Source organism: Lineus longissimus, chromosome 8 (genome assembly GCF_910592395.1).
Source record: "Lineus longissimus chromosome 8, tnLinLong1.2, whole genome shotgun sequence".
NCBI classification, from domain to species: Eukaryota; Metazoa; Nemertea; class Pilidiophora; order Heteronemertea; family Lineidae; genus Lineus; species Lineus longissimus.
The window spans coordinates 4,147,377-4,159,944 of NC_088315.1; the positions used below are offsets into that span (position 1 = coordinate 4,147,377).

Genomic DNA, 12,568 nt, shown 5'->3' on the forward strand with positions numbered 1-12,568 from the left:
ATTATTTAGCAAAAGACTAATTTAAATTTCGCAAAAGTTTCATATTAGTCGTTTATGGGTTAATGAGTAAGAGTACAAACCAAGAGAAATCTGACCAAGTTTACTGATTGCAAGCGTACAAAATTCATGAAGGCATGCCCTTTAATTAAACAGATATGGTATGAATACTAGGATATGGTCGAGACTTTAAATCATTCAAAGACCACATGATATGTTAAAGCAATTCTGAATTCCACATGCACCCGTACGAGTTCATGTTTCCTAAGGTTCCACATTTTCTCTGCACCCATAAGCCCATGTGTTTATAGGTTGCCATAGCAACCATTAAAATCTTGGAAGCACCCTTATACTAATGTTGTCATGATTCTGCTATTCCTATATACATGAATGACGACAAAAAAGATCTCGCAAAACACTCTCTCTGACGAAAACGTTCTTAGGAGGAGATTTAACAGTGGTCCCACACGATTGTGCATCTGAATCAAGACTCGCTAAATATCTGTACAGACAGACTAAATCTTTAACTACGCATTATATGACAAAGTCTTATAATAAACATCGATCGTCTTAATAGCTTTAATCTAAAAAAGATCTTGGAAAAATATATATAAGTTTGTTATTCCGGTTCAAGCCACATAAGCAAACAAAAAAACTGGTCCATATATTGTCGATTCTTCTCCAAATAGCTTCGAAGGCGTCTCAAGACCATGTCAATTTCTCACAACGATACAATTCTAAGCAAAATAAAACAATCTGTATGCGAGTGAAAATATAATCCTATGCCTTAAGTATTATTATAAAATCTTCATATGTCGACATTCACAACTAATTAAGTCGAAGCTAACCGGAGCTTACGCCAACTGTGGCGGAGAAGGTCACATGACCATATTATATGCAAATCAGCCCTATTCATAAAATGTACTTCCAGAACGTAAAATAAGCACAGATCTACACTTCGATACATCGACAAACGTACACCTATGATATTATTCTTTATAAAACAATTACACAACTAATCAACACCAAGACAATATCACAACCATACTAGAATATGAAGTAGAAAAGCGCTATGCAGCACTAGCGCCACCTTTTGATTTCTTTGAGATTTAACATGGACCAAACGTAATGAGAATCAGCTTTACTTCCTAGAAGTACTACAAGTTAAAAGACGAGTTCCATCCTAACCAACTTTATGCAAACACGTGTACATTTCAGACAAAAATGTACACCAATTTTCACCAACTTGAGTTTAGACGACCTTGACTTACAGTGTACATGACCTCTTCAGGTCAAAGCCACAAGGTCAAGGTCAACATACCATGTACATTAAAGGGTCAGCTCATAGCCGAATTTCACGAACCAAACTCGACATAAACATTATACATGCATCATGCATTACAACATCTTAGGTCCATCGTGTTTCCAGTTCTAAATATAATCATTGATTACATGATAATACCATTTCGGTGACAGCCTATTTCACTGGCTTCTCATCGAAATATTTCAATACACAAATTACAAAATTGACGCATTTTCACAAACTTTGAAGAGTCCATTAATTGTCAATGCCCGAATGATTAAACTTTGTATCCATTTTGCACAACACAGTTCAATAATACGACCTCCAATAATACAATTTCACCGATGCCCTTTTGTTGCATCATGGGTGATCTATGGAGGAGAAACGAAAGTTTCATGAAAGTGACACTCCTGAAGGGTTGACATGGTGTGACCCCGTTCAGAAGCCGACTATAATTTTTTCCGAAATTCTTTCCCAATTTGATAGATTTAAGCTTTTCAATATCTCCTCCCAGATCCACCCCAGTTGGTGTCATAGACACTTTTACTGTGGACAACTCACATTGACATTTGCCAAAACACGAGAACTGAAGCACAACTCGCACAAGACCAACAAGTTCATTCATCGGTCACAACAACAGGTTGCAGCACACGTCAAGACGGGACCAAGCTGATCTCAGTAGTGGATAAGATTCTCAAAGCCGATTGCTGATTTCTGTGTCTGTGTCAAAATTCTCGATTAATTACCAATTAGGGAGTGCTTTTGTGATCTACATAACATGTATTCTAGAATATACAGACTAGAATTTGGTGCTAGAATAGAACTTGGATGTATCACGCTGTTGAGGCACCTTGTATTCTACTCTATTCAAGAATACCTATTCAGTTGTATTGTATTCTAGCACAGAATAGAATTTTGGTCTAGAATAGAACTGGGATAGAGCTGACCAGACACCAATTCCTTTCTATTCTAGAATAGTAGATAGATTTGATTCTAGAATAGAACTGAAGAGATGAACACACTCAACAGATTCAACTGTTTCGATGATATTACCAGAAATCAGCAATCAGAAACAGAATCCGGAATACTACAGAGGTAACATAGAGTAAAATACATAGAAAATCACAATGGTTTATAATACTGGTCATTGTGTTTTTGGTCTACGGAGAGTATATATACATGTCATGAAATGCATTCAAAAAGCCTTCTAAAGGCACAACACGAAGTCACCACAATAAAAAATTTCACTTTTGGATTACGGAGTGGCTATTTTGATACCACGACAAACTGATACAAACAAATGGATTTCTATAGATCCAATTCACAATTCAATTCAAAAACATTCTTCAAAAGTCGCATCAAGCTCCTTTATATCGAAAGAAAGAGACTTTGAAAACTTTGGAAACTAACTGTCGCTTTCTGGCCGGCAGTATTTAAGTCTTGAAACAAAACTGAGAGTTTCCGCAGCACGCACAGAAAGTTATCGTTATGATTATCATCATAATTAATACTATTGATATGCTTTCATATCTAGTGGAGCAACTCCTAATCACAATGGTAGAGGGCATTCCATCCTGATCCATGATCAACTTAATGCAGTTCGTCCAGTTTCTGAGTATTTCTTTCAACAAAAATCTCAGGTATACAATAGATTCTAAATCTCAACCCTCCGATTTTCTGTTGGAGTTAAACTCACGATCCCGTTATAACTGAACTGAAAAAATGCAAACCTGGTAATGATAACAAACTAGTAGATTTCTCAAGAAAAAACAAGCTCAATGCCTATGAATTTAAATAATATGAAATTCCTCAGTCCGTCTTACGGAGAAGTGGAAAAAGAAGGCCAACATTTTACGTTTTGAGTTTGTGTCCAAAGGACTAATGAAGAAAACATGTCTGAAATCTTGGATCTCAACTTTTCATAAACTGTTTGGGATTTATAAATCTGACAATGGGGAGAATACTCTCTCATAATGATATGAATCTAAATATCTTTTGAGGCCAGCAACTGAAAACAACCAGGCTAGCAATTGCCCAAATTTCTCAAAACTCGGCCAAACAAAACACCACACTGCGATCAGCCTGGCCCGTCTAAACTATGAAGTACATTCGGATACAAGTAAAATACCTAAGGAAATGGTTTGATTCAAAGGTTGCCGTCGACCGTGTCCATTTCAGTGACCGTGCTCCAGATGACTTCTTTGAGTAGGACGTCGACATCCTCACCCTCCTGGTTCAGGTTCTTATCCATCTGGAGATCAGGGACCATCATCCGCAGCATCTTCACAACGTTCTTCCGCAGCTCGCGTAACTTAGCGTCAGTTGGCGAATCCTTGATCGGGGAGTTATCGGGAGTGATGCCGTTTATTGGGATGTTCACATGTCCATTGATAGATGGCGTCAGCGTGTGCGTTAACGGTGACTTCATGTTGTTGTTATTTAACTGATGTCGCGGCGGTGACATGGGTTGCGGAGGTCGCGGCAGTGGAACGCCGTTTCCATTCATTTGATTCATCGGTGGCATTGAGGGAGAAATCTGGGGCTGCAGTCTTTGTGGGGTGGACATGCGAGGCATCATGTTTGGGCTGAGCGTGGGAGTAGCATTGCTATGACCAGAGGAGACCGATGGGCTCATGTGAGGCATACCATGGGGGAACCTCGGCATATCGTTACAATTGATATTCAAATCTGACGGCATCATGGCGCCGTTACCATTACCCATCAAGTCTTTTGAAGCGCCTTCCAACCCGGGAAATCCTTGCGGTTTCGCATCGCCATTGCGTTCCCGGTCCTCACCGTTCTGGTACTGCGTGGTTTTCGTAAAGAAAGCCGAATTCTTGAGATTCAAACTATTGAGCAAACCGGGCTGCAGGAACATGTTACTGTTATTTAATCCCGGCAAGCCCATCATGTTGGGATTCAGCGGGTTCTGACCGAGCATCCCGAGTGGATTCATCATATGATTAAACATATTCATACCATTCAAACCGTTCGGGAACATACCAAAGTTACTGTTCATCGGGTTTTGATTCGGGAGGAACGAGTTATGCTGCGGTTGTGATGTCGGGATTTTCCCACCATCGATTTGATCCAACCCGTTCGGCATGTGACCACCGTTCTGCAAATCGCGCGGCATATTCATGTTCATGTTCAAGTTCATTTTCATGTTCAAACTGTTCATGTTCATGTTCATATTCAAACCGTTGATATCCGGTTTGATATCTGGCCGCAGGTTATCGGAGCCATCTGGGCTTTTCAGACTCGCAGACTCCCGTCGTTGCCAGAACCGGAGCAAGTTTGCTTTTCCGAGTTTGCGGTCAAGGATGAAGTACTTCTTGTTCCCGCCGTGTTTGCTGATGATGTGGATCTTTAATGAACTTCCTTGACTAAAGGAGGCACCACAGGCCCCGCACCAGTAAGGTTTGTCACCTGAAAAGATGAAAAGAGATTGAGTGTGACCATCAAGGGCTACAGAAGCTAACCAAATCCAAAACAGCCGGCACAGAAACCGGTCATAACTTGCACCCCAATGTGATAACACCCACCAAATGCAGCTCTTATCTTTGCCCTCCCCCCCCCTTTTCAACACTGCTGTAACCAAGAATGAAAAAGATCTATCTTACCTGTATGTGTGCGAATATGTACATACATATTGCTGTAGAACTTCGTGGTATAGGGGCATAGTAAACACGTGAAGATCTTGTTCGATTTGGGATTGTGCGATTTCTCGACGTGGCGATCCAGATTCACCTGCGACTTGAACGGGCGATGACAATGGCGACATGTGAAGTTACCCATGCCGTCTGCTTCGTCCATGCTGCCGTTTTTGGGCGAATATTGTGATTTTATTTCTAAAGAATCAGCATTGCTCCCGTTCGATCCGGTGCTCCCCGGTTCCTTTTTGACAGGTTGCGAGAAGTCTAACGGTTCGTTGTATTCATATGCACCATCGGCCCTTGTCGACCCCAACCCTTGCTTATCTACGCCGTTCATACCATGCGGTGTCAACGGACTTGGCGGTGACGTCGGTTCACGTTTTATGTGGTCCGCGTGGAAACTTTTCAATTGGTCCGTGAAGTTCTGTGAGCTGTACGAATAAGAGTTCATATGCTGCGGTGGTGAGTGCAAGTTGGGCATGGGTTGTGAGTTTGGAGAGAAACTTCCCAAGAAATGATTGGCGTGATTTCCATCATGCTGCCTCTGTATATCGGATTTAATCGCTTCGGCGTATTGTGCCTTCATTGATTCCATTGACGAAGCTACCTGGGCGCCAACAGGCGATGGTGGCGCCACCATCTGAGATCCAGGTGACATCTTCGGGATATCACCATTTGGTGACAACTGAGCCTCACTATGATTCTGCGGCTCAAATCCATTCCGTTGCGGCTCATTATTCGAGTTAACTAATGGCAGTGGACTGTCCAGATTTGAATTTTCTGAACTGTCTGTCATGTCCATATCATAGCTATCCGGGCTATATCTATTTTGTTCATTCATCATGCGGTTTATTCCATTTGGGTAGTACCCTTTGCGCTTGTTCCGTGGCCGAGAAAACATGCTCATTTTACAGTTTCTGATCATGTCCGAGTCTTGTGATTGGTTGAACTGTGTGAGGTCTTGAGGCATACTACACATCGCCTGCTCCATCTTTATTCAGTTACTCGTAAGACCTGGAAAATAAAAAGGAAAACCGGGTTAAGTGATTTGTTTCAAGGACACACAACACCCAATTTGTTTTGGGTCAGGTAACGCTTCTATGCATATATATGTACAGGAGATATCACCCCCCCCCCTGCCAGATCCAAACCCACCCCGGATATGGAGGACTCCCTGAACCCAGAGTTCAAAATCTTCCTAATTCCTGTTGCAAAATGACACCTTTACACCATTAAGTATTGATTTTCCTCCAAACAAGAAAATCCTAAATGCACTGCAAACTGTGGAAGTAATTATAACACCCGAGGAAAGGATACACCATAAATGCATCAGAGGAAGTCATGACAACCAGGTTGTAAAATGTCACTTCAAAAGTTCTAGCAAATTTAACTTCGTCATAGAAATTCTATATCTTTATTATAGAAAGTCTATATTTTCATGACAGAAATTTCAAATTTTTACTACAAAATTCACTATCATCACAAAATGTCATTTTAGCACGAATATAGGCCGGATTGCTTCTTAAAAGTGTAAACTTTCTTTTGCAAATTGTGAATAAAGTGTGCAATTTAAGAAATAATATCTTCCTGGAATAAAAAATGCTAAAATGTGTATCTAATGAAGGTGTGTTCAGAATAGAAACTAGTTTTTGCCCGGCAGATCATATTCATCTCAGGTCTTAAATGTCAATCCGTCAGGCATTCGATTATACAGTGTGCCCCGAAAAGAATCGCCCAAGGATAAGATAAAACATCCAAAATACAATCCGTATTTTCTCAATCGCATTGACTGAAAGATATGGCTTCACTCTGATTATTCCAAGGATTTCATAGCACAAGCCCATCTTTTAAATCTCCTTCCAACAAGAACAGGATACAACCAAAAAATATCCAAAATAACCAACATCAAGGCCACATTATCTCGGTTGTGTCAGCTTTATCTTCAGTGATGTCATTTTGTTATCATACTTTTTGCATTCTAATGACAAGTTGGTGTCACTTTGATAAATGTACATGAATGAATCAGCCAGGTTTTATCATTGGGTAATAATGAGAGAAAGTGAAAGAAAATCCCTTGAGGTGTGTTTCAACTTGAAAAGAACCTTGATTTGTATGGTAAGCTTACATGATATACATGAAATTTCCATCTTTTGGGGGTGAATTCAGATAATGTGCCACTGGGTTATTAATGAGGTCATAATTAACTAATAGATGATGACAAATGAAACAGTTTATTTGGTTGTTGTTTTTAAATGATGCACAAAATGTTTACTTTTGCATAATTGTGTGAATTCAGAAATATTTGTGATGACAGTAACTTTCAGAAGTTGATGATAAAATGAGGTTTATCAGTTTTTGGGACAATACCTGATTTATCACATACTTTCAACATGTTCAAGGCCCAATAATAACGGTTGCTTTTTGGCCAAAAACTGTGTTTTTTGGACCAATGTGACAAACGTTATTTTTCATGACTCCTAGCCCTGTTGTCAAGCATTGAATGATGTGGCAAGTCCATTTTAGATGAATAAATGAATTAAATGTTGATGGTCGAATCTTATACTGGCCTGTCATAGAATATCAACCACAAACTTTTATCATATCAATAATTTCCATATATTACGACCCGAAATCAATTTGAATTATAATTGTTTACTCTGTCATGCAATTATCAAACATTTAATATAAAGATTAAACGAATAAAAGATACATTTCACGAGTGATTGCGATAGCTGACAATATATTGCAAAACCATCATGAAAATACTCTCTGAGCTTTCAAAAGCTTTGCTTAAATTAACCCAAGTAAGCCCCACAATCCACGTGAATCTCGAAAATTAAACCACTAAACCACGACAGATGTTGGGGATACCACCTATTAAAAGATTGTCAAGCACTGACAAAGCCCCCTAATAATTCAATCAGAAGAGTTATTGTTGTAAGGGAAAATATTGGACATGTAGGACTGTATATTGACCAGAATGTTCGGACCATTGTCATGGTTTATTTGCGTTGGTCGATGTTGTCATTACCCGTCCATCGACTGGCAAGAACAACCCCTGTCACCTGTCAATGTTTGTCATGAGTATTGTCTCATATGAGACCTAGCTGTTCTTTCTATGAAACAGAACATCGATAAATAATTCTCATACTTAACAAGGCACAACAATGGAAGCTGCCCGGTACCGGAATTCAGACTTGTATTATTAATGTTCGACAATTTCATTAATTTCAAATGCTTGGTCCAATGTTTACTTAACTGAATAACACGCACCAGTCTATTCTTTGTAGATATGATATTTGGCTAACAGTATTGGTCACAAGTAATGCCCCTCCTGCGGACATCAACAGCACATTTCAAATATTATTTTAGTGCATCTCCCAGTTTCAATCATGAGCACCCTCTGTAAATGTACCATTACCAGAAATCCATGCTCGCTTATTTTTTTCCGATTACTTTTGAACAGGACTTTCTCAATTACCTCGAAATTTAAGTCATCTGTGAAAAAAGGCACATAAGAGCAAAATCAACATTTCTGAAACATGCGAACATACGCTTACTTACTCACCCCCCCCCCCCCCCCCCCACATCACTCGATGCACCAAACCAACTTTCCGCACCCGCACCATGTGAACAGCTTCCGCAAACACGACATCGACACCAGCAGAACGTGCCATATGAACGACGACAATTACCCACAATGCCTTTGTCCCATTCAAAGCATATATGTACATTCGAATCCATCATATTTTATACCAGTCATTGGTATTGAATAGTTTAGATTAGGTATCGGTGTGTGATCCATGGCAACACAGCCAGCTTTCAATACCGGACTATAATGACATTATATGAAAACATATATTTATTGTATGGGATATTAATATAGATTAGGTCCAGGGAAGTTTAATACATGATTTATGCTATCAGTCAGGAGGGAATTTCAATAAGATATGCAGATAAAATAAAACGAATTACTTTGAGAGGGACCACTAGAGACCAAGAATGAGTCCTTTCGATTTCAAGTTACATTTTCTGTCCCAGCTCGATATAAAACGGCCTACAGGGAAAACTCAAAAAAAGGTCACTGTTCAGACTACTGTAACTTTGGTGCCGACTTATTTTTGGGAGTCCTGGACATTTCTCAACAAAATTGAATTTTCACTGGCCGATTAGGAAAGTTCTTCCAGTTTTTCCAACCGAAAATACTGCATGCACTAGCCAATTCAATGCAACTCCTACTCATCTCCATATATCTCAACAGCCATTAACCGGTCTCATATATATAAATTGTTTGAACTTCTCTGCAAACTCGCTCATTTCCATGGAAATCCCACTCATTTACGGTGGCGGTAAATCACTTTAAAGATTATGACTCGGTAACGGTAAGGCGGAGGTTTCTCCACGAGTGGTGATTACATGTGTATGTATGCACATCATGTCATTCTGAACAGGGTGTACGCTCCAAAGAGAAAAGCGTTGATGGGACTTATGACACGGGATGCTGCTTGCGGAGATGTAGTTGCCCACCACAGAGTGTAGACCCCATTACGGGTAAAGAGACAGATTCATAGTAGTCATCTTATCATATCACTTTGAAGGCGATGGCATTAGTAGTTCGTCATTGGACTCCTGCTGATTATAATCACCATGTTCATGAGGGAATCTTCTTCCAAGTAATTTTAGATGTACTTTAAGTCTCTCTTGGCCACTAATTAGCATGACTTCCTAATTTGCTTAAACGCTGTATAGATTTATTGCCTCTCACAAGCTCATACTTGCATTATGTGACATATTGGGGTGTACTTTAGAGAAACTATCTACGGGATATTAGTTATAGGGAGCAATGTAAATTCAAAGCCTAACAAATCTTTACACATCTTCCAACTTTTCTGCATTTCCCTTCGCAAATAACTGCATCGAAGACAAGGAGAAACCAAACAGATTTTCTGAGCACTGGAGAAGCTGATGTTAGCGTTTGTAGAGCAACATCTATACATTCAGCACAATTGATTGGATTTTTTCATCGGTTTGAATTTCAAGGCCAACAAGGTTGAATGTGAAGGGTAATACGATCAAATGTAAATATTTGTTAGTGAATTTTTATGATTTCATTAAATGCACTTGGCATAATTGGTATTCTTGGGTAAATGTACTATTCAAAGCTTGGTAGGACTGAAAATCTTGTGTTCTGCATTTTTATTTTATGCTGAAGCAAGGTGTCAAGAATGTGAGCCTATCCTCTGGTGACGGACCCCAGTTCTTAGATATGTTTATACATTTTAGGCCTGTAACAAGGCAATAGAATTAAGCAATGGTGTAAACGAAACCAGACTGACCAAACCAAGTGTACCTTGACTAACAAAGGTAAACGTTTTTCCAGAGTAGCTAAATTAAACCACTTGACCAGCCAGCGTTGGTGTCCCTTTCATTTCTCAATCAGGGCTACTGCATCTCGAACCATATTTGTTGTATCCAACGATATTTGTCCAAGTTTTTCAACAGCATCTTGCACAATGCTGACTGGACAGCGCTGAGGCCAAAAAGCCATGGCATACTCATTCGCCACTTTCATCTTTTTGCGTGACATCTCTTTGTGGACATAACAAGAAATAGGGTTTTTGATCTCAGCTGGACATGGAAAAGGACAAGTGGACCGTGTATCCATATCACCCTTACTTGATTATGACGCCCTGTAAATTTCTTACACGAAACGGCATCAAAGTGTACACATTTTGGCCAGTTTTGGTTAATGACTTCAGCTCGTTAAACATGTTATTCGGGCAAGATTTGGTACTTTGATACAAGTCGACATAAAAACACGTATTTCTTGGTTCCGAATCAGTGTACTGTATCACAGAGATCTCACACTTGCATGAGCTCTGTTTGAGAAGAGAATTTTTGTGAGAAGGACTTTGTCTTGCTGCAATTAGTCCAGAGTTGCAAATGGTTTGAAATGCAGAGACCATCTTTCCAGCGCTTTGGACTGAGTTGACTTTCAGGCAATATTGACAGTAGGAGGATTGGTGTTGCAAGCATAACCTTTGGTTTAGTTTCAATGTTTAGTTTGAGAAGATTTAGAATAGATTTTACTCCCTCATCATTGGTATTGGTTGTGTCACTAAACACCACCTGTCATTTGTTCAGAACCTCAGCGAGGCACCTCCATTTTGGATGGTGTTTGGCGAGACCTCTAGTCAAGTATCAATTGCTTCAACATCAAACTAAGCGATTGTGATCATGCGGCCACTCTTCGGACCAATACCCGGAGAACTGAATCGTCCCCTGAGCTCAACCAAGATGACTCGAAGCCAGATCATTGAGCAGAATTGGGATGTTTTTGTCTGTTTCAAGACATCGTACATGCATTATGCAATAGATCTGCAGCAAATTCAATCACGGCAGTATGCAAATCTGATCGGGTACATTTCACTCGATGGTGAAGGCAGAATTACCATAGTTTTATAAATAAAGTCGACACTCTTCAAATGTATTTGGAACATGACTTTGGGAATAAAGTGAAATAAAATTAACCAATATTGGATTAAGCAAAACATTTGATGTAATTTAAATAGCATCTAGGGACAACCGAGGACACTTATAAAGAAAAATAGGAGTTTGTAGTATTATTTGAGATGAATTCCAATACAAGTTCGAAAACGTAATTCATCTCTTAAACCAGGGGGTTTGGATAATAAGCTAAACAGCCAAGATGAAAATCAAAGAAACCAAAAAATGGCTTGTCATCGCAGTTGTCATTATAATGCGTAGTATTCGCTCCCAGCAGAATCAATTTCATATTAATTTCAAGTATTCAATATTACACGACGAACGAGTAATTTCTGGAACGATTCCTACTTAAAGATTTTTTTTTAAATTCATTCAATGTTTGGCCAATTATTGGTTGCCATGGTACCAGGATTTATTTACACTAGGATTCTCAAAGCAATTTTCCTTCGATTTAGTTTGTTATTTTAAATATCATTTGCCATGAATGTGACTGAAATAAATCGAATGTATATTGAATTTACCCTGCGATTTCAATCATTCAGAGGTTATCTCTTAGAAGCAACAGTAGAACCGCTGTCTTAATGTCATATTAAATCTGAAACTGCCCAGAAATTATATCAATTTGATGGTAACAGACTCTATAAGAGCATTCACTGGTGGTGGTGTAATCAAAACACATCCTTTCCTTGCCGATGTATAAAGTGCAAGATCAAAACGCTTTAACGGGTTCAAATGTACAATTTATACAGCGGGTGATATTTGCAGAGTGAGTAACGTCAATCACTTGATGGGTGATTGACAGGGAGTGACATCACCATCAAGGGTCGTGAAGTCGGGTCGTGACTGAGCGACCTTTCAATTGGAAATTGAGATGTCATTTTACAATCTCTAAAAACTTAATTAGGTGTTTTTAGATATGGTATTAGCATTTTCAATTACCCTCTGCCATATTTTTACGCTTCATCGTAACAGTTTCATTTCATGCCAAAATCACCTTGACATTGAACCCTATACAAAATGCACAATGCTCTCCACCCTTCTCGACTTGACACCAAATCACGCAATTTTACTACGCTACAAAGTTGTAATTCTGCCATTTGGATGA

The 12,568-nt window shown here is 39.3% G+C and overlaps 1 protein-coding gene across 3 annotated transcripts in view; it reads right to left on the minus strand.

The window, feature by feature from the left end:
• Nucleotides 1-2,085: 2,085 nt before the first annotated feature.
• Nucleotides 2,086-12,568, minus strand: part of LOC135492497 (uncharacterized) — a 126,546-nt gene continuing 116,063 nt past the window's right edge. For all 3 annotated transcript variants that reach the window (XM_064779008.1, XM_064779010.1, XM_064779009.1), the window contains 2 exons: nt 4,924-5,970; nt 2,086-4,729 (listed from right to left, as the gene is read on the minus strand). In XM_064779008.1, coding sequence (XP_064635078.1) covers nt 3,447-4,729; nt 4,924-5,947 — 2,307 coding nt within the window. In that variant the 5' untranslated portion in view covers nt 5,948-5,970 and the 3' untranslated portion in view covers nt 2,086-3,446. The remainder of the gene's footprint in view (nt 4,730-4,923; nt 5,971-12,568) is intronic.